Source organism: Aethalodelphis obliquidens, unplaced genomic scaffold, assembly GCF_003676395.1.
Source record: "Aethalodelphis obliquidens isolate GAN/ISIS:26980383/991018 unplaced genomic scaffold, ASM367639v1 scaffold11, whole genome shotgun sequence".
Classification (NCBI taxonomy): domain Eukaryota; kingdom Metazoa; phylum Chordata; class Mammalia; order Artiodactyla; family Delphinidae; genus Aethalodelphis; species Aethalodelphis obliquidens.
Genome location: NW_020837955.1, coordinates 37,424,030 through 37,450,753, shown reverse-complemented (window position 1 = coordinate 37,450,753; position 26,724 = coordinate 37,424,030). Strand labels below are relative to the sequence as shown.

The 26,724-nt window shown below is 47.9% G+C and overlaps 1 protein-coding gene across 1 annotated transcript in view; it reads left to right on the top strand.

Annotated features, from left to right (window-relative positions):
* The window catches only part of CPXM2 (carboxypeptidase X, M14 family member 2), a 148,719-nt gene extending 132,847 nt beyond the window's left edge, over positions 1-15,872 (top strand). The window contains exon 14 of the mRNA XM_027112864.1: positions 15,095-15,872. Within this exon, the coding sequence (XP_026968665.1) occupies positions 15,095-15,120 (26 nt within the window). The 3' untranslated portion in view covers positions 15,121-15,872. The remainder of the gene's footprint in view (positions 1-15,094) is intronic.
* The last annotated feature ends 10,852 nt before the right edge of the window (positions 15,873-26,724 follow it).

Genomic DNA, 26,724 nt, shown 5'->3' with positions numbered 1-26,724 from the left:
TTACTTAGACTCCTTCATTCATGATCCAAGGTTTCCACACGCTTACCTCATTTTCCAGGACTTCCCAATAAATCCCTTCCACACAAATCCTCATCTCTAAGCTGCTTCTGGAGAACCCAGCCTAAGGGTTTGCTTAATATCCGCTTCCTGTTTAGTAACTGAACCCTGGGTATATTCAAGGGTCATTTTCAAGGGTTAATAATATGGACGGGAAAAGGCTGCGTTTCTAAATTGTCTTTGTATGTAGGGGTGGCACCACGTTTATAAGCTCTGGATGATGAGATGTAAGTGAGAATTCCAGGATGTGAGATTAAAAGGAGAGCCTGCCTTTTTGTTCTTTCTCCTTCCTCCTTCTGTCAGCCTGGAACAGAGACGTGAAGGCTGGCACTCCAGCAACCATTTAGGATATGGGCCTCGAAGATGGAAACCAAGCATTGAGGATGGCAGAGCTGGGGCCTGGAGATACCAAAGTGTCACCATGTCAGTCCCCAGCTGTCTTCCTCTCGATGTTTCCCACCTACCTCGTTTCAGCCTCAGTTTTAGTTATGTGCAGCCGATCTTTAGCCTAACTGATGCAAGCTTCAAATTCAGGTCTCTCTGATGCAAAAGTTAGCATCTCCAACCCGTCAGCAACACTGAAGTCAGGAACATTTTTGCATATATTTATCTAATTTAGTCTCTGCCTAGGAACTTTAGAAACCAAAAGCCAAAATGCTGAACGGTGACTAAAAAGAATAACCGTGTTGCTGGGGGTATTTTCAGCTCCTGTGTTCAGATGTTGCATTATGCACTGAGGTCCTTTGTGGACAACCTCACCAAATCGCCTGCTATTTCTAAATGTTTCTCAAGCTGTCGCTGGGTACCACCTCCTAACTCAGCAGCCATTGGTAAGCATTCCGGAGTGGAAAAATGCTTCAGTATGCTGACCTTGATGGAACCATGGACACTGCTGTGGTCACACTTCTGAGTGGGAACTTTCAGCCTGGTGAACCCATGTCAGTGACCTTGGATAATTTTGCCTTTGCAGAGAATAGAAGCATACTATTTCAGAACATTGCTTCATACTTTCTAGCTGATCAATAAATAAGGAACTTTTCAAAATACTTCTTTTGGTTAGCAGAAAGGTAAGGAATACCTAAGGGTGTTTGCTTGCTTGTTCAGTTACTTCATAGGGGATTAAATGATCTGTGTTCTCCTAAAACCCTAGTAAAGCAATGTGTCTTGTTGTGAAGGGTTGGGCTTTGTGTCAGGTGGTAGAGGGGAGTGAGAAACTGAATATACAAATCGATGGCAGCCAGAGCATATATAAAAATAGGATTCTGACCCACAGTCCGCAGCAACCAGCCCAGGAAACCAGCCTGCGCTCTCTAAGTCGGACTTGCAGGAAGTCAGAAAGCATTCTGACTCTCACATCTCTTGTGATAATTCAGGAAGCCAAACAATAACCCTGGTAACGATCTACCTCAAATGGCCAGGACTTGATCAATAACTGACACCTTCCCTAATTTCTGTCCCTGCTTCCAAGTTGGAGCTAACCAGAGACAGTTCAGTATGTCCCCTAACCAATCACATACGATGCTCAACTTCTAATTATTCCGCCTCCAGCCTCCCCAGGGCTACAGCTTCCAATCGGGGCGCACCTGGAGCCTTCCCTGTTTCCCCTAAAGCTTTCTGCTCCTCTGCCTGCCTTTGAATCTCTGCCAAAATGCAAGAGATAGTGGCTGCCTCCCTCCTATAACCACCTCTGAATAAATAGCCCCTGCTTGTTCTCCCATGAGGGGTCTTCACTGACTTCACAGGAGAGCCTGGGCATTACAAGGAGAGAGAGAAGATTTGATTTCAGACTGTCACTCGCTGCCTTGTTGACTCCAAGCAAGTCACTTGATTCTGCTTAGACTTGGTGTCCTCACCTCCATAATGAGCCAGCAGCGATGATGAGCGCGCAGGGTCCCTTCAGTGATCCGAAAGGAGGTGGTGAAACAAACATCCTGCCTGCGGCTGACTTGGGGGAGCAGGTTCGCAGAAAATAAGGGACATTTCTGCTTTATGAAAATCACTTCCTAGGAATCAATTCTATTAACTTTGGGTTTGTTTGGGTTTTTTTCTTCTTTTTAAGGAAATACTGGATAAAAAAAAATTTTCATTTACACGCCATTTTGTAGTTTACCAAGGACTTGCACAGCCATTATTTTATTTGCAACTCCCAGCAATACCCTGGGGGAAGTTCTTATCAGCTCCATTATGCAAATGAGGGAGTGAGGTCAGAGCACATTAAAGTTAACAGGATGGTTGACCCACTAGTAAGGGCTGTACAGGGGAAGCTGTGCAGGGCTCTTACCCACCCTGCACCCTTGTCGTACAAAAAGGCAAACCAAAAATGTTTGCTTGGCTTGTGGGACTGTTTGTTTAGGATTTACAGCCTTTGGACAATGGTATGTGGACCCCCACTCAGATCAAAGCTTCCGTCCACCGTGCTGTCAACTACTGGGCTTCCTCCACATGCAGACCCTTGGTTTGGTTCTTAGGGCCACTTTCTAGTCTATTCTCTGTGCCTGTTGTGCTGACACTCAGTGTTATCAATGCAACAGGGGTCATTTGGGATCAAGATGGGATGTGTGTGCTTTTGAGGGTTGTAAGCCCAGAGGTGCAGAAATACCTAGGTCCTTCCCTGTCAGTCACCTCCCACCCAACCCCGGAGGCCCCAAGAGGCTCCACGCAAGGGAGAATGAAGGTGGAGAAGGAGTCAAGGCCAGTCTATAAAGAGCTGAGCCCATGAAGCGTTCTCTGGTCAAAAACAATCCCTGACCCACCCCCAATGGTGATGTTGGATGCAGGAATTTCACAAGGACTCACCCCACTGTACAATGAAAAGGGAATCCAAGTGAGGGCCTGCCTGTCTCCACGCGCTGGGCCTGCTTAGGTCTGAGTAAGGGCTCAAGAGGGAGAGAGAACGAGGGTTCCTGCCTCGAAGACGGTTCCCTACCCAGTGGGAAAACACAGACCCATGATTGTTGGGAGCTCTGGCCAATCAAGTACCAGCCCAGGGGGATCTGGAAAGGAGAGGTTTGGGGTAGAGGCCTTGGGTTGGGTGAGATCAAAGTACCCACCGTACCTCCTGGGATTTTACGATGTAAAGGCATCCTGTACAGAAATGAAACACAACCATTCCAGTGACCCTGTGGCACGATCATACCTTCTCCCGTGAAGGAAATCTCGTTTCCTGCCCGTAGCAGTGTATTGTGGATTCCCTTGAAATGAAGGTTTGTCCTAAGAGAAGCTTTGCTGTCCAAAGCCTTTATTGAGTGTCTGCTGTGGTCCCATCCTGGTAGGCACCGGGACTGCAGCCTCATGGTCAGAGCACCGGCAGAAAAAGAGAGGCAAGAGCCAAAAAAAAAAGAAAAAAAAGGACTCTGACGGCAGTTTTATTTTACTTCTTTAAAATTACTTTTTATTGGAGTAGAGTTGCTTTACAGTGTTGTTTCAGTTTCAGGTGCACAGCAAAGTGAATCAGCTCTGCGTATACATATGTCCCCTCTTTTTTGGATTTCCTTCCTATTTAGGTCACCACAGAGCATTGAGTAGAGTTCCCTGTGCTATACAGTAGGTTCTCATTAGTTGTCTGTTTTGTAAAACATAGTAGCAATAGTGTATATGTGGCAATCCCAATCTCCCAATTCCTACCCCTCCTTTCCCCCTTGGTATCCATACATTTGTTCTCTTTGTCTGTGTCTCTATTTTTGCTTTGCAAATAAGATCATCCGTACCATTTTTCTAGCTCCCACATATATGCATTAATATACGGTATTTGTTTTTCTCTTTCTGACTCACTTCACTCTGTATGACACTCTCTAGGTCCACCCACATCTCTACAAATGACCCAGTTTTGTTCCTTTTTATGGCTGAGTAATATTCCATTGTATATATGTACCACATCATCTTTATCCATTCGTCTGTCGATGGGCATTTAGGTTGCTTCCATGTCCTGGCTATTGTAAATAGAGCTGCAGTGAACATTGTGGTCCGTGACTCTTTTTGAATTATGGTTTTCTCAGGGTATATGCCCAGTAGTGGGATTGCTGGGTCATATGGTAGTTCTATTTTTAGTTTTTGGAGGAACCTCCATACTGTTCTCCATAGTGGCTGTATCAATTTACATTCCCACCAACAGTGCAAGAGTGTTCCCTTTTCCCCACACCCTCTCCAGCATTTATTGTTTGTAGAATTTTTTGATGATGCCCATTCTGACCAGTGTGAGGTGATATCTCATTGTGGTTTTGATTTGCATTTCTCTAATAATTAGTGATGTTGAGCATCTTTTCACGTGCCTCTAGGCCATCTGTATGTCTTCTTTGGAGAAATGTCTCTTTAGGTCTTCTGCCCATTTTTGGATTGGGTTTGTTTTTTTGATATTGAGCTGCATGAGCTGCTTGTATATTTTGAAGATTAATCCTTCGTCAGTTGCTTCATTTGCAAATACTTTCTCCCATTCTGAGGGTTGTCTTTTCATCTTATTTATGGTTGATAGCAGTTTTAGAGGCAGGTCAATTCTCTTTGATGACTTGGGGTGGTGCAGGGCAGGAAAGGTGACCTTCAGCTGGATTTGGAAGATGAACTAGTCCACCCCGCAGACCGAGAGAGGAAGAGGAAGAACGGCCTCTCCGGGGAGAAGGAACAGTTTGTACAACGGCACAGACAGACACAAGGTGTTTCGTGTTCGAGGAGCTAGAAAAGGATCCCCCGTTAGAGAGGAAAAACAATCAGGTGAGGAGAGACAGATGATGGCAAGGAGGAAAGCAGAGCAGGATCATGCCAGACCTCACGCGTCAGACTCGGTTTTGAGCAGAGCCCTGCCGGTGCTCCAGGACCGCGGAGAGCTCGGCAGAGGCCGCATATGCAATTCCAAGAAATATAAGAGAGCGGGAGCATGGCTTTGTGCTGAGAAGTAATGGAAACATTTCAGAGTGGTTCCTTCTGTCTAAAAATGTGCATGTTAAGAGCTTCCCCGGTGGCGCAGTGGTTGAGAGTCCGCCTGCCCATGCAGGGGACGCGGGTTCGTGCCCCGGTCCGGGAAGATCCCACGTGCCGCGGAGCGGCTGGGCCCGTGAGCCATGGCTGCTGAGCCTGCGCGTCCGGAGCCTGTGCTCCGCAACGGGAGAGGCCACAGCAGTGGGAGGCCCGCGTACTGCAAAAAAAATAAATAAATAAAATAAATAAAAGTGTGCATGTTAAAAACTTTTTTTAATAAATGGAGTGGAAAAATTCTTTAGTTCTTAGGAAAGGAAGATAAATAGGCTTTTTTTTTTTTTAAATCAAGAAACTGCAGGACACACTTTAGGATTTAATTGTAAACCTAATTTTGGCGATTCTGGCCCCTTTGAAAGCATTGCTCAAGCATCAGCTTGCCTAGGCTGTCCCCCAAGACAGCAGTGAAATGGGAAGATTGGTGTAATTATTCCATTTTACTGAGGGCCAAGTGAGGCCTGGGAATTGTCAGTAACTTGCCTAAGTTCTTTTCAGTGTATCGAGAAGCAGAAATTTTGAGGGAATAGCATTTAGTAAAAGGATGGATAATTAAAAGGTTTGCAAGATGGGAATTTGGAGCAGAAAAGGGTCCACAATGGGATATTTTGTCTAACTCTATGCCTTGGTTTGGGGTTCCCTGAAAGTAATGTCTGAGTCAAGAACTTGGGTGCAGGGAGTTTATTAGGGGGTTGATCCCAGGGAACAGGAGTGAGGAAGCTGGGGAAGTGATGCAGGAAGGAGAGGCCAAGACAAGGTTGCTGCCGTTGTCAACGGCGGTTCACGCCCCCAGCATCTTTGAGAAGCAGGTGGATGCCTCCTGCTGTTATCCACATGAGGGACAGGAAGCTGAAGCTGGTGTGAGGGCTGGTGGGCTCCTGGGTATCAGAGAAGGGCCCGAGTGTGAGATGCAAGCCACACAGAGCCTTGAGGCGGACACTGCCCACAGGAAGTCAGTGTGAAGCTCAGATGACAGGTGGACCCAGGGGCACTGGTGCTGGTCGCCAAACGCACCTGCAACCGGAGAAAGGCAACCCGGGAAACTGACTCATGCATGTGAGGACTGAGTGGAAGATGCTCTGAACTCACCACCTTGATGCCCTGCACTAGTGAAGACCCCAGTGATCTCTGCCCCCTCACCTCCCTGATACGCTGTTGGTTACAAGGAATCCTGGACCACAGGTAACTGGAGGACAGCAAGTGAACTGAAGTTGGGCTGAACATTTCTATTCATTGACTCATTTACTTAACAGATTGACTGAAGCCTACTGTTCCCCAAGCACTGTGCTGAGGCCAGGGGTACAGCAGGGGAGGAAATGTTACCAAATCAGGTCCAGCTGCTTGCCACTTGAAAATCAAAGAGAGAGGGGGAGGGGGAGGGAGAGATGTTGGTAGAAAGTTGCTTTTATTGTTTTTTTAAAATTTTATTTTGCTTGCATTGCCTTTCCACCTTTTTTTTTTCTGCGGCATGCGGGCCTCTCACTGTTGTGGCCTCTCCTGTTGCGGAGCACAGGCTCCGGACGCGCAGGCTCAGTGGCCATGGCTCACAGGCCCAGCCGCTCTGTGGCATGTGGGGTCTTCCCGGACCAGGGCATGAACCCGTGTCCCCTGCATCGGCAGGCAGACTCTCAAACACTGCGCCACCAGGGAAGCCCCTCCATCTTTTTTAAAAAATAAATTTATTTATTTTATATAGTTATTTATGGCTCATTGGGTCTTCAATACTGTGCGTGGGCTTTCTCTAGTTGCGGCGAGCGGGGGCTACTCTTTGTTGCAGCGCGCGGGCTTCTCATTGCGGTGGCCTCTCTTGTTGTGGAGCATGGGCTCTAGGCGCGCAGGCTTCAGTAGTTGTGGCATGTGGGCTCAGTAGTTGTGGCTCTTGGGCTCTAGAGCGCAGGCTCAGTAGTTGTGGTGCACGGGCTTAGTTGCTCCGCGGCATGTGGGATCTTCCCGGACCAGGGCTCCAAACCGTGTCCCTTGCATTGGCAGGCGGATTCTTAACCACTGCACCACCAGGGAAGCCCAGAAAGTTGCTTTTAATTAGAATGCTGGCAACCTGGGGGAGATGGTGGACTCGGTGTCCCCCAGAAACCACCTCTGAAGATCTTGCTCGGCCTTGACAGTTTTCAAAAGGAAAAAGGGAAGTAATCTCAGTTAATCATTGAGATGGGGGGTCAGAGTCGTGGCCCTCCCCCACTGCATGCAGGCTTGTGTGCAGGCTTGTCGATTCCTCGTGATCTTTCTTTAGATGCTGTCTTTTTCACACAGTTTGTTCACGAGATTACTGAAGGGGCAGCTGGGGAAGAGACCTTGTCATCTGTTAATTACTTAGTTTTCATTTCTACTTCTTCGATCTATGGAAAGAACCAACAGATTAGGCAAGGTGTACTGTGTGATCAAAAGATCTGAGTGGTGTGCTAGGGCCGGAGACGAGTATAGCATGGGGCTGCCCGGTTTAAAGTTAGTGACAGGACAAAGGGGAGGGCCCTGTAGAGACCTCTTTCCTGCCAAGAGCTGCTTTCTGTCCTTATGGAAATGGCACTTTCGGGGTGTTCTTAGTGGTGCCCTAGTGGGTTTGCTGTGGCTTATAGACCATCCATGAGCTCACAGGTGCAGGAAATCAGGTGAGGTAATTCCTTGTCAAATGTACGGATGCGCTCAGCTAATTTGCAGGTCAAAGTCACGCAGGAAGGACACGTGGAAAAAGGTCTACAGGATGTAAACATCTTGGTCCAAGTAAGTGGATTTCTGGAGGGAGAGAGGAGGCCAGTAAATCTGAAGCCTTCCTGAAGGGATACGGGGTGGGGGGGGGGGGGGGTGGTGAGATTAGGAGATGGGTGTCCTCTAACTGCGGAGGAATAAGATGTTCTGGGAAAAACACACCCCCCACCCCGAGGAGGTCCAGCTAAGCTGGTGGTGTCAGGGAGGGGGAAATTCCCCTCTGCTGTACTAGGTCCTCCTGGCGGGTCTAAGAATTAAATTGCCATGAGACGGATTAACAGGAGAAAATCACACCAAAGTTTAATAACACAGGTACGTGGGAGAGGCCCAGGAAAGCTAAGTCACTGAAATGGCTGCAACCCTCACCTTGATGTCATCTTCAGCTAAAAACAAGAGGACGTTAGGAGTAGTGGTTTGTGACTTCAAAAAGCAGGACGGCAATACGCCTGGAGACAGAAAAGCAAATATTTGGTGAATAAATGTTTGCCGGACCCGCAGAGACAATGCACACAGAGTGGACGCTGATCTGTAGGCCATGTTCTCCCACCACACCCAGCCCGTGTTCCCTGCAGACATCTCTGGTGATTGCTTTATTCCGGAAACAGGCCCTCTGGTGCTTCCAAGCCAATCCTTCCTTTCCGCTCGTTAGATAGGACTGAAGTCAAGGCCATGACTCATCAAGGCTGCCATGGATCTCCCCCATCTATCCCACCCATATTCAGGCCACGTCTCTTTGAACCGAGCTGAGTAAATCCATTAGCTTTAGCCAAAAAACAAAACCAAAAAACCCAGGTGCTGTTACAACATTTTAAAAGCTTGCCTTCAGGGCTTGCCTGGTGGCGCAGTGGTTGGGAGTCCGCCTGCCGATGCAGGGGACACGGGTTCGTGCCCCGGTCCGGGAGGATCCCACATGCCGCGGAGCGGCTGGGCCCGTGAGCCATGGCCGCTGAGCCTGTGCGTCCGGAGCCTGTGCTCCGCAACGGGAGAGGCCACAACAGTGAGAGGCCCGCGTACCGCCAAAAACAAAAACAAAAGCTTGTCTTCAAGCAGGATTCTCTTGTACTCTTAAGGGTCTTCACGAAAAAAACCCTCTACTTCCCCTTTGTGCTAGTGGGAAGAAAGCCTAAGTCATCATTTTCTCAGGAGCAGAGCCTATGCTACCATTTATTAATTGGTTATACTTTTGGGGGCTAAGCATGGCATTTTTCTGTACATTGGAAATGGATTCAAAGATGTGACAATTGTCCCAACTGGTGCCTGTCAGACGTACAGAGGATTTGTCCAGCGTGGTTTAACCAACCAAAGGCTATAATTAGCTAAGTGTTAGTCCTTGCCTGTTTACGTATCTCTACAATATACGTAAAAAGGCAAGTATCCTATGCTTCATGTAACGTTTATATCCTAATATCCTTATGAAAAAGAAATGTACCTTCTGTGGGAAGAAAAATGTGGTCGACAGTAGCTGTGACCCGAAAAGAAACTGTGTGTTCTCCTGGGGATGCGTCAATCTACTGAAAAATTAACGCTATCAGCTTACACACTTAAGTTACTGTCAGTCACCCCACTCAGCATAAATGCCAGAGGCTGATTTACATTCTTGTTCCTGACGTGAGTTCTGGGTGTAACATTTATCAGGCGATAGAAAATAACTGTAGGCGAGAGAAATGGGAGTTTCTTCTAGGGGTTCCTTTAGCTGTCACCACTTGCCAATTTCCAGCCTCCACACGACGAGGAGTTGCCCTCCTGAACCCCAGAGGCCCTGGAGAACTAGGTATTAGTGCAAGGCCAGGTCAGAGAGTCATTTCTACAAATCCCCACGCACTCCCTGAAAGGCGAATCCCTCGCCCGTCTTAGCGGGGCTCCTGGGGCCACGCAGCAGTTTGTGAGAGGAGGCACCATCTCTCTCTTCTTCACAGGGGCATGAAAAGGGTGTGCCAGCCCCGGAATGGCATCTTTCACACCCAGCCCCTGGGAACAGCCAGCATCACTGAGCCACCGGCGGAAATGCAGCCCTCCCATTTTCTGATTATAGGCTGTTTCACAGGGTCATGGGGCTTCCTTTCCTTAAGATTCTTTAAAGAAAGATTTGAATTAGGACTTCCCAATCTCCATCTTCTATTTGGAGTCCTTCTTTAGGAAAAGGGGTGTCTGAGCCAGCCCCAGACCCTCTTCCACACGGTCTGGGGTTAATCGGGCCCACGCAGGCCTACCTTTCCAAGCCCGAGAGTGTGGCTGTACCAGCCCGTGCGCGGCACAGGGTGGGGTGGAGGGGACAGGCCTACTGGGAGGCTGGGGGGACCCTCAGGGAGAAGGAGGTCTGGGGGGAGGCAGGGCCTTGCTGTAACAGCTGCCACCCTTCTCCTACCAGCAGAAAGGCTGCGGTCACTCCTCACAGGACCCGCGTGCCCTAACCGGCTTCCCAGGCGGTGATTTGCGAGAGGAGACGCCATCTTGCTTTCATTCAAGCTGAGATGCTGGACGGGGTGGCGGCTGGGTGTGCCAGGCCGGGAACAGGGCATCTGTAGCGTGTACTCCCAGCCCGGAATTACCGAGCACCACACGGAGTTACTAGCTCTGCTAGGTTTTCAAGAAAAGCCAGAAATTGGGATTGTTATGGGAGTTACATGTTGGTCACTAATTCAAATAAAAATAATGGCTGGGGTTTGTGGGCACGAGTTTGTAACTTCTGATTTGACCTAAAGCTCTGCTAGAGTTTCCTTTCCTTTCCTTTGCTCTTTCCCACCCCACCTCCAAACACCCAGTGCATAGAACCTCTAAGATCCTATCGATAACTCTGGAAAACAAGGAGTACCTTTATTTCAACTCTTAGAGTCTGATCCAATCTCTTCAAAGCATTTAACTCAATTACAGCCTAAGCCCCTCCCCAAAACTGGCTGTCAGTGGGGAACATGAGCTCTAAGAAGAGGTGAGGTTACCAAGATCACATTTTGGGTGATTTTTTACTAACCTTTTGGGGGAACAAGTAATATTGTCTCTAAGCGATTCAAATAAAGGAACTTCTGTCTTCTAAACTTGTTTGTAACTGCCACTGTCTACCAGTCCTCCAAAGAAAAAGCTGTATTCTATATTTCTTGGGATTTTTTTTCCTTTTATGTCCTAGAAAAGCTTGATAAGATGCTACATGTTGCTTCTGCCTAATTCTTCTCTCCTGGCAGGGATGCAGGAAGGAAAAGTGTTCCCCTGGGGCCAGGAAAGGGACTAGGAGAGAGGCCCCTCACAGAGTTGTGGCTCCTGGCACCAAAAATGACTCTGAGGGAAAGGGACAGAGACGGGGATGGCTGCTTAAAATGGCCTGGCAAAGTAGAAGGACTTGGGATATTGGGGGTTGAAGTGAGGTGCAAGCAGGGGAGGGGAAGTAGCGTTGGTTATGGGGTGGAGAAGAGGAGAGAACTGACAGCTGGGAGTGGTCTGAGTGTAAGTGGAGGTCCTGTATAGGAAAGGAGTTTGATTTGTTCCTTCTTGACTTTGTTTCTCAAGGGTAGCTCCATTTGAAGGGGGTACGTAGGGTCATCCTCATGATAGAAGTCAGGGCTCTTTTAAGTGCAAGTGATAGAAACACAACTGAAATGGGCTTAAGGTATGAAGGAATTCATTGAATTCATTCGATGCAGCTGAAACTTCAAGGAGTGAGTGGACATCAGGCATAGTTGGATCTGGGTGCAGATGATGTCATGGGAAATCTTTCTTCATACGTTGTCTCTGATTTTCTCTGAAGTTGCTTCATGGTGGGAGGGTTCTCAACATATTTTGTCGGGGATAAGCCTTAGCAGTACCAGACCATCCTACCAGCTCAACACCAGGAGAGGAGAGCTCCTTCCCCTAATAATTCCAAGAAATCTTTTTGGATTGACAGTGGTTCTTCAAATTCGGGTTGTGCCTAGGAAAAACATGCTGTTTTCCTTTACCCTCACACTGAATACTTCTGACTCCAGGTGTGGGTTTTTTTTCCCATGCCAGCCAATTCTCTGACACCAGCTAGATGTCTTACAATTCAGTTCAGTTCTGACACTATCTACCCGCAGTTAAGGCTCAGTCCACAAAACTGCCCGCACTTCAGAGGCCAGTCACAAGTCCCAGGTTGTCCTCCGCACTTCTGACCGACTGGCTATAATTTGGGGTTCCCACGGCCTCCTCTTTCTATTTGATAATTTGCTAGAATAGCTCACAGAACTCAGGGAAACATTGTTATGTTCACCAGTTTATTACATCACAAAATACATGATAAAGGATTCAGATAAACAACCAGATAAAGAGATACATAAGGAGAGGTCTGGAAGGGTCCCGGGCACAAGAACTCCTGTCCCTGTGGAGTTGGGGTGCCCCACCCTTCTAGCACGTGGATGTGCTCACTGACCTGGAAGCTCTCTGAACCCCATGCTTTAGTGATTTTTATGGAGGCTTCATCACATAGGCATGATCAATGATTAACTCCACTTCCAGCCCCTCTCCCCTCTGTGGAGAATTGGGGGTGGGGCTGAAAGTCCCAAGCTTCTAATCATGGCTTCATCTTTCCAGTGAGCAGTCCCCATCCAGAAGCCCACCCAGAGTCACCTCATAAAAACGAAAGGTGGGGCTTCCCTAGTGGCGCAGTGGTTGAGAGTCCGCCTGCCGATGCAGGGGACACGCGTTCGTGCCCCAGTCCGGGAAGATCCCACATGCCGTGGAGCGTCTGGGCCCGTGAGCCATGGCCGCTGAGCCTGCGCATCCAGAGCCTGTGCTCCGCAATGGGAGAGGCCACAGCAGTGAGAGGCCTGCGTACTGCAAAAAAAAAAAACAAAAAAAAAAGAAAGGTGCTCCTTTCACCCAGGAAGTTCCAAGGGATTTAGGAACTCTGTGTGTCAGGAACCAGGGTCATAGACCAAATATTAGCAGGAACGGAGAGCAAAGACACACGCATATAAATATAAATAATATAAGTATAAATATAAATATATATTCTTATTATTTCACAGGGGGACATGCCCATCTCTGACCCAATGTCTTTGGCACAGGGGATGCAGTGCTCCAAGTGGCTGGGCCTGGGTCACATGTCCACCTCCAGGGCCGGGGGGAGGGGATCACGCACATTTTAAGAACATGGTTGGAGAATGGGGGAGAGGGTGGTTCTACAAAGGGCAGTCGGGTTGTTCCCAGAAAAAGAGGATGGCTGGGCTGCAGAAGCAACCTGTCAGCCCTGTGAAGACGGTGATTCTCGCAGCCTTGTGGACTGCTGTAACCCTGGTGCGTGTGGAATGTGTGTCTACTCTGCTGACCGTGCCCTTGCCTGGGAGCAGGAACCCGTGATCTGGTCTTCGCAACATCTTATAGGTGATCTTGATAAAACCGTCTTACGTCATTGGGCCTCTGTGCTCCCTTCAAGCGCTAAGGTTGTCTCTGAGTCTGATTCATAAGATTCCACAAGCCCCACGAGGAAATGTGTCTCCCTGACAGGTGTACCCCGTGCCTGTGCTGTATGGGGGATGTTTGGGGGGAATACACGTATAAGCCCCCAAGTTAACTACACTCTGTGAATTGGAATAGCCCCCATGTTGGGTCTACAGGAACAGCGTCTGTAGACAGGTACCACCGCCCACCTTTTCTCCCTGCTAGCCCCGCTTATGATCTGGGGAAGTCCCTTTCCCCCCTGACATTTAAGGGCTCTGGAGGACATGCTGTTTTGGGAGAAGAGGGAAGCAGGGCCTTGGGGACAACTGGATGTGCAGGGAACCAGCTCAGATGACACATTTCTTTGGTTTTCGTCTTGCTTGCTACTCCAATTCACAGATGCACCTTATTAGCTTGTATTTTCCAAATCCCCTCAATCTACTGATGAGCCTTTGCATGGCCAGTGGAATGTCCTTCCTGACTGAGAAAATGGGAGGAAGAGAAGAAACTCTTGAACCTGTAATAGCACATTTCTGCCATCAAAACTCAGGCTGTGGGTTTTCTTTTTTAATGAAGAATTTCTGTATAAAACTGTACTGTGCAATCTCAAGATGACTCTAACTCTGGATTGGGGTAAAGAAGGGCTGAACATGGATATTATTTGAGGGTCTTGTGAAGGACAAAAGCACAGTCCTGAGTGGTAATGTAGGTCATCCTGTTAACCTGCTGATTTCTCTTCTCATCTCCTGACCCTGAACCTGACCAAAGGTAGATTCAGTTTTAGAAACTGGAGACATGACTTTGCACAATCCCCATGGAAATGTCTTGGCAGCGTTACAGAATTCCTGGAGTCAGTTATTCTAGGGCAGGGAGATCTGGCATTACCTGTGCTTTGGAACCAGCTGATCCCCAGGTGAGCCTGGGGCTCAGGTAGTTTTGGGGTGACCACAAGACAGTCTGGGTGCCACGTTTGTTTTCAGCCAAAAGCCACAGTCCAGGAAGACTGAAGAGAGGCTACCAGCTGGACCAGAGTTCCTAGGAGCAAATGGACCTAACTTGGGGTCCCTGAGCAGGAGAGTCTGACTGTTGCTGAGCACCCAGAGGACCCCCACCCCCTGCCGTGCCCTCGGCTGGCTTGAAATGATTGCATGAGAGAGCCAGCCCATAGCTAAAAGTCCCCATAACACACTCTGTTATCCCACTCCAGCAGCTCAGGTGCAGGCAGCCCGACCAAAGACCTAGGGACTCTTTGCTATGCCCCCAAGTTCCTGCTTCCCTTTTCCTGCAGAAACCCCTCCACCAACCTTCAGCCACCCCTCACTGTATCCTCCACTCCTGCCTTCCTACCTACTGTGGTCTCTTCACATGAAACTACCTCCTTTTTCTATGTTAATCATGAACCCCCTCTCCCCTCCCCCACCCCGGGAGAATTTGGTTTATACCAGTGACTTTTATCCATTTCATGACAGAAACCTCCCTGAGGTACAGTGGAATGGTTGAGTTTGAATTTAGATTTGCCACTTAGTAAGTCTAAGACCCTAAACTCTATGAGCTGAAATTTTTCATCTTTTAAATGGGGATCATAATACCAACATTTCCAGACTGTTAAAAGATGAAATATACTAATTTTTAGAAAGTGCTTGACACATACAAAATGCTTAGTAATGACTGTGAATTCTCTTATAAGAGAAAGATATCTACGGAAAATTCATCTATATTGTGTATGGTGTAATACTGATTAAAATATTGGTGTCTATAAAAGCAGTGGTGCTTTGAAACGATGGTGCCCCTTTACCTCCTATTATACTTGTGTTTCTCCACAGTCCCTCCTGACACTTCCAGACTAAGCGAATTGTTGTTAACTTTTCTTTCCCTTCTACCAGCTTCTTCTCTGAGCACCCATCTGCATCCTCTTTTTCCCTTCAAAATCTCCTTTGGTGCTTATTTTAACCTTGGTTCGTGTGTGCAGGAGCTGTGTGGAGAGGACTGCGGTGAGCACATGCTAAGATGTGTTTTATTTATCTTGGACTCTGCATCCCTGTGGGGCTGAGCCTGGCAGACTTAGAAGATGATCCAAGAGAAGTTGCCTTCAGTGTGGACTTTGCAAGCACGATGAGATGAAGCTTTGTGCTGAGGGATGAGAAGTAAAGTGAAGGAGGTGGAGAGGGGCTGGTTCCTCCTACCGCCAGTCCAGTGAGCCTTGCCATTGGTGCCGTTAGGGAGTCCGCAAACTTTATCCAGCCCAGTCTTACCTGACAGTTCTCATGGCCCCAGCTTGGAGACTTGGCCTCCTCCACAAGCCAACACAGCGGGGTCTTTGAGCACCTGTGAGGGAAGGACCTCCTTTGAAGTCTTGGCTGGAAACCATTTTTCTAGACTACACCTCACCATTTCCTCCTAAGAGGCTGAAGAGTGATCATTTCATAGACTTCGAGGATGCAGTGTTGAGTCTATTGATGGAGCTGTTCTGAGTATTTAAGTTGTTGAGATTTTTTCTAAACATGCCTGTCTTTGTTCTTCTCTTTTTGGACTTTGAAAATGTTTCAGAGTGTTTCACCATCTCTGAGTTACTGGAAAGTGCTTTAAAAGGTTGCACCCATTTCTAAAGGGAAAATTGAGGCTGGTACATTGCAAGGAAATACTAGAGGATAACCATTGAAGAGTATGCAACCTGGAATGGTTCACAATCTGGTTCAAAGTCTGACCCTTGTGTTCCAGGCGAGTAACCTTAGGCCAATCACTTCATCTTTATGAGACGCAGCATACTCTTCTACAAAATGAAATAAAAGCAGCGGCAACCTTTTTATTCTCTTAAAATGCCTTCTGAACGCGGGTTTTTAGTCTTATGAAGTTCAATTTCTCAATTTGTATCATACTTTTTGATTTTGTATCTAAGAAATACTGGTCTAACCTGAGCTCACAAATATTTTTTTCTTCTCCAAGTCTTATGGTTTTAGGCTCTATATTAGGATTCTATATATCAAAGAAGATATATGGAGGGCAAAACAGACATGAAAATGCAATCAACATCTTAGTCATTAGGGAAATGCAAATTGAAACCACAATGAGATACCATGACATATGTCAGAGAATTACTAAAATTTAGAAAACCAGCCACGCTAAATGTTGGCAAGGATGTGGTCGACCTAGAGTTCTCGCGTCCTACTAGTGCGAACGTAAAATGGAAATAGTTTGGTATATTTTCTTAAGTTAAACTTAGATCTACTAAATAATCCAGCGATTCCACTCACAGGTGTTTACTCCAGAGAAACAAAAGTACATGTTATACAAAGACATGTACATGAATGTTCACAGCAGCTTCGTTTGTAATAAAACTGGAAGCAACCTTAATATCCATCAACAGATGAATGGATTGAAACACTGTGATACATCCGTACCACGGAATACTACCCAGTAATAAAAGGGAATGAACTACTGTTAACATTCAACAACCTGGGTGGACATCAAGGTCATTATGTGAGTGAAAAAAAACCCAAGCTCATCAAGTCACATACTGCATGATTTTGTTTATATGCTAGTCACGAAATGACAAGCAGAGGTTTGATAAGTGCTTGCACACTGGGCTTGTCCCTTTGGACCACTTGCTCGTGGAGCTGATTTGACACACTGTGAAGCCCAGACATGTACAGAGGCTGTGATGGGAACAGAGACCCTCTGGTCAGCAGCCCCGGCTAAGCTCCCAGCCCACAGCCAGCATCAACTACCATCTTGGACGTTCCAGAAGAACCCACAGACGGGTACAGCCCAAGCATCGTCACATGGCACAGAAGAACATCCCAGATGATCCCAGTGAAGCCACAAAACCACTAGAGATAATAACATAGTTGTTGCTTTAAGCCACTAAGTTTTGGGGTGGTTTGTAATACAGCGATAGACAACCCAAATAGGTACCTAGCAGTTCCAAGCCTACATGCTCACAGGGCCAAGTACCCATCCATGAACTGGTGTGAGCATGGCTAAGGAAGGTGCTGGCCAGCCAGACCTGGGCTGTACATCCAGCCCTGGAGCTGGGATGCAGTCAACTCTCAAACAGTGCCACCCAGACAGAGTGGGGAAGAGCCTTTCCCAAAGGAAGACCAAAGCGCAGTTACCAGAAGAAGGGCGATGGTGCAGGGCAGAGCAGACCCAAGCAACAGCCCGCTACAACTAGACTGCAGGGGACCCCAGCAGAGGGAGGGCACCCGTGGATTTGGGACTCTGACGGTGTTTATGTAACTGTAGTGAGATTAATCTTTGTGCAGATTACAGGAGATAATTTTAGGTAAAGCATTACACGCAGTGCCTGACAGATAGTAAGTACTCAACTATTATACCTCTTATTATTTCATTTCTATTATTATTATTAAACAGTAGCTATATCACATTAGTTGATATTTCTTCCTCTGCAGACATCAGCCTGTATTTGGTCCTGGCACAGACTATGTTCACACAGAGGTACATTTGGCTCTATTTGAAGGACTGTCCCTGGTCTACGTGGGCCCAGTGTTTAGAGGCAGAGAAGTGTAGCGCTGGTCTATTTGAAAGGCACCGTCTTATTAACTCGTAGCCGCAGGGACTGGGCTCTGCTATGGCTCCTCATTTAGGAGACAAATAACTCAGCCTGGCCTAGTCCTGTCTGTTTTCAAGGTTTCCATAGAGACCGGGATGGAGACAGAGGTAGCTTGGGAAGCCTCAATACTTTCCCTGCAGACAGGAGACCAGCGGTCCTGAGGCATCTTCTGTGTTGAGAGGGGTGTGTGTGTGTGTGTGTGTACGGATGCTTATACGTTAGAGACGTGAAATTCTATATCCACATGTGCACAGGTCATCCCCTCTTAGGAGAGACATGTACTCCTGGAAATCACAATGAAAAGTCACCAGGCGTGCCCTGGATGACGTAGGAGAAACCTCCGGGACAGCTCGCCACAAATCTTATTCATGGGTCCTCACGGCCGAAGGCTTGCTGGGCTACTAGGCGGCTGGCTTTTGTTAGCCTTTAAGGTCAGAGGTTAGACTGCATCATAGTTTCAGTTATGTGGCGGTGAATAGCTTGGACAAGCATTTGGTCTGCTCCAGAACCGAAGGTAGGAGCTATGACTTTGGCCTCTTGGAGGCTGAACGAATATGTTTTGGGAGCGGAGATGAGAATGAGAAGGCATCTGCGTGTCCCTGGCACACACGCTCCATCTAGGAACCTGTGTCTATTTCCTCACTGCAGACTGTCTCCCGAGCACCTCTTGTTTGCCGGGCACTGCTCCACACGCTGCCGAATAGGTGTGGCCCTTTTCCTTATGAAGCTCACAGTCTGCGTGGGGAGGCCGACAAGCAAACCAGGAATCAGAGCAAACAGGCTGCTAGGGGCTGTACAGCCAGAGAACAGGGCCGCCTCCCTGCCCCGGGGCCAGGAAAGTCTTGTGCATTATGGAGAGACCTGTTTAGCTGGCTCTTCCCCTTCAAACAGGCAGGGAACGAATGGAACGGGGTGTGTATCTTTTCACAGGCCCTACCCCTCGGCGTTGACGGCCACGTGATCCACGATCCTAGCCTGGCCTTTCTCCTCCAGTAGTTTGACAGCTCAAGCCCATGATGCCCCCAGTCCTTTTCCCAACATGGATTGGGGCTGTTTCCTGATACTTGTAGCCCCTAAACATCAACTAGTTCAGGAGGCGACTTGTGATCTTGTTTCTGAATGAGGCGGCACTTCTCCGTTGCTGGAATGGGGAAGAGCTCTTCAGAGCAGGAAAGAGAGTGTGTGAGGAGGGTTAGCGGGTGCGACGGCACAGCCAGGATCAGCCCCGAGTCGACTTGACAAGGTTGGCCCCGGGGGGTTGGGCACACGGCTCAGAACTGGATTGTGGCACCTTTGTCGTCAGCCACATAAAAATGATTCACCCGGGTGTCTTTCAAGTCAGCAGATGTGAACGATCTTTGAGTGATCTTAAAAGACCACCCCAAAGTCCAGGCGTTGTCACTGGATCACGCACTCATTGTTGAGAGTGGGGCCTGGGGGCAGGACTCGGGTCTTCGACCCCTTCCCTTCTCTATCTCTACTCATCTCACTGCATCGACGACTCCAAAATTTGTGTCTGTGCCCAGACCTCTCCCCTGAACTCAGACTGTCCACCCCTCTGCCTACCGGAAAGCCCCACTTAGAAGTTGTCTGGGCAGCTCGGACGCAGCCAGCTGAGCCCCTGATCTCTCCTCACCCCCCTGCCTCTCCTACAGTTTTCCCCACATCAGGCTGGGGGAGATTCCGTCGTTCTGGTTGCTCTGGCTAAAAATCCTGGAGTCGTTCAACCTGATTCCCTCTTTCTCTCGCACCCCAACCAATTCCCCAGTTCACCCCCCTAGTGCTTCTTTTCCAAATATTTCCAGATCTGATGGACGAATATCAACTCACTTCTAGCCGTGCTTGCTACAAACTGCTCTCCCAGCTTCTGCCCCGCTTCCAGCCATTTCTCAACCCAACAGCCAGAGTGATTCTTTTAAAACCTAAGTCATAACATATCATTCTTCTGCCCCAAGCCCTCTGGTGGCTCCCACCTCACACGGAGTAAAAGGTCAATATATTTACCATGATCCACAGGGTCTTCACGGTCTGGCCTCCTCTTACCATCCTGCCTTCCTGCCCTCACACCACTTTCCCTCTCACTCCTCTACTCCAGCCTTAGAGATGCCAGCCCACCACCCCCCACCTCAGGGCCTTTGCACCTGCTGTACCCTTATATATTAGCAATGCCCACTGCCTCATCATCTTCAAGTTTTTGCTTAAATGGCATCTTCTCAGTGAAGTCTTTCCCAAACACCTCTTGAAACATGTGCCTTCCCCCAAGAAATCTTGAGTCCCTTTCCTGCTTTAGTTTTTTCTTTAATCTCCTATGTAAGTTCTGTTTATCTGAGCAACAGTCAGACAAAACAGCAGATGAAAAGCAGGCCTACAGTGATTTTGACTAATGAAATTCTCAAGTCCAGAGTATACAGTAAGTATGCTGAATATTGTTGAAGAAATATAGAGGGAATGGTAAACCTGAGTAAGGAGCAGAAGAATATAAAAGGTGACCAGGAGCAGGTGTAAGTTTTGGGCATTGAAACTATAGTGACAGAAATTAAGAAGACAACAAAGAGGCTCAAGACCAGGATAGATGGAGCAGAAGAGGGAGTTAGAAACTGGAAGATAGATCTAAAGAAATTACTCAGAAACCATCACAGAGACAAAATGAGATGAAAACATGAAGAAGTTAGGAGGAATGCAAGGTCAAGTATGATGGGTCAACATATATTTGAAGTTTTAGAAGAGGTAATGGAGACATTGGGGAAAAGTCACTACTCAGTGAGATAATTGCTAAGCATTTTCCACAGATAATGGGGGGATTTCTCAGATCAGTAAGCCTTCAAAACTAAGCTGGTTAACTAAAAGGAATCCACATCTAGATACATCTACTTAAGCAGCAGAACACCAAAGTCAAATAGAATGGTTTAGAGCAGCCTGAGAAAAAAGACAAATTACTTACAAAATGAAAACTATTATATGGGGAACAGGTTTCTCAATAACAACAATGGAAACCAAAAGACAGTGGAATACTGTCTTCAGATAAATGAAGGAAAATAATTGTTAACTTTGTATGGTCAGTGAAACTACCTTTCAAGAATAACAGTGAAATAAATACATTTAGATAAATAAAAACAGGAAGTTTACCTCCAGGGCTGGGACGAGGGTGAGGCAAGTGAGGTGCCAGGGGGCATTGGAATTTAAGGAGGTGCTCACTTTCAGGGCCGTGACAGTTTAGAATTAGCACCTCAGAGTGAGTGCTTCCTTAAAATTTACACCGTAGGTGCCTCACTCTAGTCCTGCCCCTGATACCACCAGAAGATCCCCACTGAGGAACTTCTAATTGATATATTTCAAGAAGAAGGGAAATAATCCCAGAAGGAAGATATAAGGTATAGAAAAGAAATGATGAGTTCATGAAATAGAAAATGTCTAGATAAGCCTAGGTATTTTGAATGTTTTTTAAAAATTAATAAATGTGGGGCTTCCCTGGTGGCGCAGTGGTTGGGAGTCCGCCTGCCGATGCAGGGGACACGGGTTCGTGCCCCGGTCCGGGAGGATCCCGCATGCCGTGGAGCGGCTGGGCCCGTGGACCGTGGCCGCTGAGCCTGTGCGTCCGGAGCCTGTGCTCCGCAGCGGGAAAGGCCGCGGCAGTGAGAGGCCCGTGTACCGCAAAAAAAAAAAAAAAAATTAATAAATGTGTAATACGTGAGCTTAAAAGAAAAAGATGGAGCTAGACAGCCAGATGACAGTAGCAGCTGAGCTAGGAGGGAGGGGATTGTGGTTAAGCAGTCAACGATTCTTACATTGTTCAGGAAGGTTGTGATTAACCCGACATGCGCTTGTGGGAATTTCTTTGATAACCACCCAACACCTGCGTCCTGCTGGAATGTCCTGGCTCTTGGCACACTTGGCCTTGAGTGCTAGCCTCGTGTAAACTTGGTTATTCTCACACCAGAGTCCAGTGGGCTCTCCACGAAAGAGCCACATGAGCCTCAACTTCAAATCCTTCTCCGGGTCTTCAGGACAAGCATGTACCCAGAAAATATGTGTTAAAAATCTCAACCTCACTAGGTTTTTTTCTTTTGTGTGTGTGTACGTGTGGTCCAAATTAACAAAATTTTTCATTGTGCTACACTAAAAGCTAAACCATTAACTGTTTACTACTGAAATTCCAGTGCCCACCAGCACATAGTAGAAACTCAAAAGATATTTCTTGAATGGTTTTATAACCATTTTTGATGGAGATGCACATCGTATGGTTGTCACTCTCTGGATTTTTCACTTCTCCATTTTATAGATAGTTGACAAGCATCTGTTAACTCCGAGGATCATCCTAAGTACTGGAGCGATAAGCAAGGGTGAGCAGCACATAGCCATGACCCTGTCCTTGCAAGCGTTGCTGTCTGGAGCTGTGACTTTCAAACACTTCCAGCACAGGCAGACTAAGAAATGCATTTTGCTTTTTGAACCAGCACACACAGGCCACACAGTAATACATGTTTACTGCATCTTTAGCACACATGATGGGCTCTGACAGTTTCTACTTCATGCCTTTTTCTTCAAGAAGAATGCCTGTCACCACCCACTAAATTGATGTTATGACCCATGACGGCTGTGGTTTGAAAAGCACTGATCCAGTGCAGAAGTTCTGCATCTTTCCTCTGCCATGCATTCCTCAGAATCATGGTTTTCAATGCACAGAACAACGGACATCAGGTTACAATAGAAACTTATTAGATTGACGTGCAATTATAAACATATTCGAGAAAACAAATGTGACACAGTAATATGTGCGCTTCATAATTAACACAGTAAATGCAAGATCCGGCTAGTGACTCACACTGGCTGGAATTCTGAAGTAGGGATGAACAAAAATGCTATTTTGAGAATTCTGCTACGACTGTGGTGAGACGTGGAAATATCTGTGCTCACCGTTGGTGACAAAGGCACAGGTGCTGAGACCACCGCTCTGGAGGGTCGCCTACATTCATAACTGAAGGAATGCTGCATTTGAGAAGTTAGTGGGAAAAAAGGAGCATTTTTTCCCCCATTCAAGTTCATAGAACCCAAGGGGCCCCTGGACCCCCAGATGGAAACCCCTGGTCTAGCAGAGCCACACTTTATCTCAGTGATCTGAGCCTTATTGGTCAGTTGGAGAGATGTTGATTCGCTTCTCAGGTAGGTTTATAACCACAGTTTTTAAGGGTGTTGCTCACTGTGGACGTACCCGTTTAAGAGTCGTAAGAGCTTCAGAAAGCTAAAGGCGGCAACGGCACTGGCAAGGAGTGGGCAGGCAGGGGTCCCAGGGATCCCCCATCCATCCCCTGAGCCCTCCATCCCATCTATAAAGCAAGTGACTTGCAGTGCAGACCGATCCTGCAGTCGGATTCACTGCGGGTCGGGGGTATTCTGTTGGGACAAAGAGCATCGTCAGAGGTGGCTGTGTGGGCGTCTCGGGGACCCTCACTTCCCTTGTGGCAGAAGAGGTGTGGCCCTCGAGGATCATCCGCTCACGTAGCTGACAGGTTAACATGAGAAGAAGGGAGGGAAAAACCAGCAAGCTTGGAGGACCGATTTAGTCTTGCTAAATACACTGGAAGAGCGGAGTGTGGGAGAGAGCATTTTATCAGCTCCCCGACTGTCTGTCGTTGTAAAGGCACCTGCTTGGTAACTCCTGGAGGAGTCCTCTGCGACCACACTGTTGCATCCATCGTAAGACGGTTCCTTCTATCTTACAGGCCATGTGGGGGAATTCCGAAGAAACTGGAAATCATCCTCTGAGAAAGCAGAGTTACAGCTTCTTCCAGTTTTCGTGTCTTATTTGAGGGGCTGTAGGAGGACCCCCACGTCCTCCTTCCATTTTCTGATATTTTATTAAATGGATACGACACTCCGTCATTGGTCCGGCTGGAGTAGGAGACCAGCAGTTTGCATCATTTAGGAGGTGAGATGGTTAGTTTTATGCATCGGTCAGATATTTAATCAAACGTGAATCTAGGTGTTGCAGGGAAGTAGACGTGGTTCACACCTACAATCAGATGACTGCAAATAAAGGAGATAATGGCAGGGAGTGCTCATCCAATCAGTGGGAGGACTTCAGAGCAAAAATCGAAGTTTCCCGGAGAAGAAGAGATTCTCTCTCAAGACTGTGACATCAACTCCTGCCTGAGTTTCCGGCCTGCCAGCCGTATGAATCTCAGACTTGCTAGCCCCCGTGATCACAGGAGCTAATTTCTTAAAATAAATCTCTTAATACATTTGGTTTCATTTCCTTGGAGAACCCTGACTAATACGGGATGCATTTAAACATTTTTTTGTCTTAAATAAATGAAAGGCAAGAATCTGAAAGCAAAGTGACTTAAACACAGCACATGCACGCACACCATGCCCTGAGAGCTTGGAAGAAGAGAACTGTGGGCCAGGGAGGAGCTGGGAAACAGAGACACTAGCCTTTCTTTTTTATTTTTTAAATTTTATTTAGTGTGCAAAGGGGAGCAGCCACTTCTCCTCCACCGGTCGAGGCCCTTCCTCGTCTCCCACTTATAGCTCTGTCTTCTGTGCTCCAACCTCCACCTCCATCTTGCTCCTGAAACCATATCTGATCCAGTCCCTGCAGACCCCTCACTCCCCCAGCCTGGGTTATTGAGATGGCCTCATCTTACTCGTCCTTTTGGACACACTGCCTCTCTTTCTTGAAACTTCTCCACTCCTTGGTTTTGTTCCCACTGTCCCTTTCTCTGCATCTTCTCTTCGTCTCCATCCTTCTCTCCCTCCACCTGCCCCAGAAACGGTCACTGAACACCCAGTTGCTGGGTGATCTCTTTGCTCAGATAGTTTGAACCACCTCCTAAATCTTTTTTGTTTTTTTTTAATTTTTATTTATTTATTTTTTCTGTGTTGTGTCTTCGTTTCTGTGCGAGCGCTTTCTCTAGTTGCGGCGAGTGGGGGCCACTCTTCATCGCGGTGCACGGGCCTCTCACTATCACGGCCTCTCTTGTTGCAGAGCACAGGCTCCAGAAGCACAGGCTCAGCAGTTGTGGCTCACGGGCTTAGTTGCTCCGCGGCATGTGGGATCTTCCCAGACCAGGGCTCGAACCCATGTCCCCTACATTGACAGGCAGACTCTCAACCACTGCACCACCAGGGAAGCCCCTACCTCCTAAATCTTGGTGCTTCCCCAACTTTGTCTCCATCCTAGAACTCTCCCTCCTTCTTCAAAATCATCCAACTAACCGTGCACTGGACTTCCCCACTGAAGTCCCGCACGGCATCTCAGACTAAACATATTTCCAAGGGATCCATCATTCCCACACCCGTGCTCTTGATCTCAGTTGGTAGAAGTTCCACGCAGAGCTAGTATCTCCCCTGATAACAAGTCAGTCGTTCTTGTGCATGCCTGATTTCCTTAAGAGCAATCTAAAGGCTTTGACTTTATTCAAGTGATGCAATTGGATTCCTCTGAGGCATAATTATTATTCCAGGTACATGATTTCTGTAATGGGATAATTGGCTGCCTCTGCCCCTAGAGAACACCTGAAATAAGGAATATGTGCACCTGTGTTTTTAATCAAAGTGAAACATAATAAGCAGGGGCAGTTGAGAGGCACAGTAAATGTGTCAGTGGTGCTTCTGGTAAGTTCACGGTGGTGAGTAGCTGGACCGCGTCCTTGTGAGTGAGTGAGAGGGCCAGGCCGGTGAGAACAGAACTCGGAGGGACTTCAGGCCTTGACAAGGACATGATTTTTGTCCCGAGTACAATGAGAAACCACTGGAAGTTTCGGGAGGGGGTTGTGGGATGATCAGATTGATGTTTTAGACGGTCACTCTGAGCTGGGTGTGGGACAGGAGTAGATGAGGCCAGAATGGAGCCCAGACTCCTGATTCTGATTCAGTTGGTCTCGGGGGGAGGGGGAGGCATCAGTGAGACGTAAAAGTCCCCCACATGGTTCCAGTATGGAGCCAGGGTCCTGGAGGTCAAGCTCCAGAAGTGTGGCCCCCAACCCACAACTGCATCCCCAGAGTTTCTCACTCTCACGCCGGTTCACACCCAGCCTCCAGCACCAGCTTATGGCTCCAGCACCTGCTCCAGGAAGTTGAAAGCAGCCCTGCAGCTATGCCGGGTCTACAGTGGGAAGTGCAGCCCTTCAGCTATGCTGGGTCCACAGTGGGAAGTGCAGCCCTGCAGCTATGCTGGGTCCACAGTGGGAAGTGCAGCCCTTCAACTATGCCGGGTCCACAGTGGGAAGTGCAGCCCTGCAGCTATGCCGGGTCCACAGTGGGAAGTGCAGCCCTTCAGCTATGCCGGGTCCACAGTGGGAAGTGCAGCCCTTCAGCTATGCTGGGTCCACAGTGGGAAGTGCAGCCCTTCAGCTATGCTGGGTCTACAGTGGGAAGTGCAGCCCTGCAGCTATGCTGGGTCTACAGTGGGAAGTGTCACCGTGCGATATATCTGTTGCGGACGTTCTTTTTCACCTGGGAACTGGACAGTTTTGCTTTTTGTTTATTTCAACTTCAGTGAACTGACAGCCACTTAAGAATGTGCTCATCAAGGTGTCTGGGCTCCATGGACTATTTCCTCCCCAAATTCTATCCCTGTTTCACTCGAGGTCCAAGTGGAGTATTAGAATCACAGTTCAAAGCAAACAACATTGACGACGTGAGAGAGAACCATGTTGAAGATCCAGAAAAAGATACTGTGAAATTCTGTTCTGCATTGGGTGTGATTTTTTCTTTTTTAAAGAAGATGTTGGGGGTAGGAGTTTATTAATTAATTAATTTATTTTTGCTGTGTTGGGTCTTCATTTCTGTGTGAGGGCTTTCTCTAGTTGTGGCAAGCGGGGCCACTCTTCATCACGGTGCACGGGCCTCTCACTATCGCGGCCTCTCTTGTTGCGGAGCACAGGCTCCAGATGCGCAGGCTCAGTGTGTGGCACACGGGCCTAGTTGCTCCGCGGCATGTGGGATCCTCCCAGACCAGGTCTCGAACCCGTGTGCCCTGCATTAGCAGGCAGATTCTCAACCGCTGCGCCACCAGGGAAGCCCTGGGT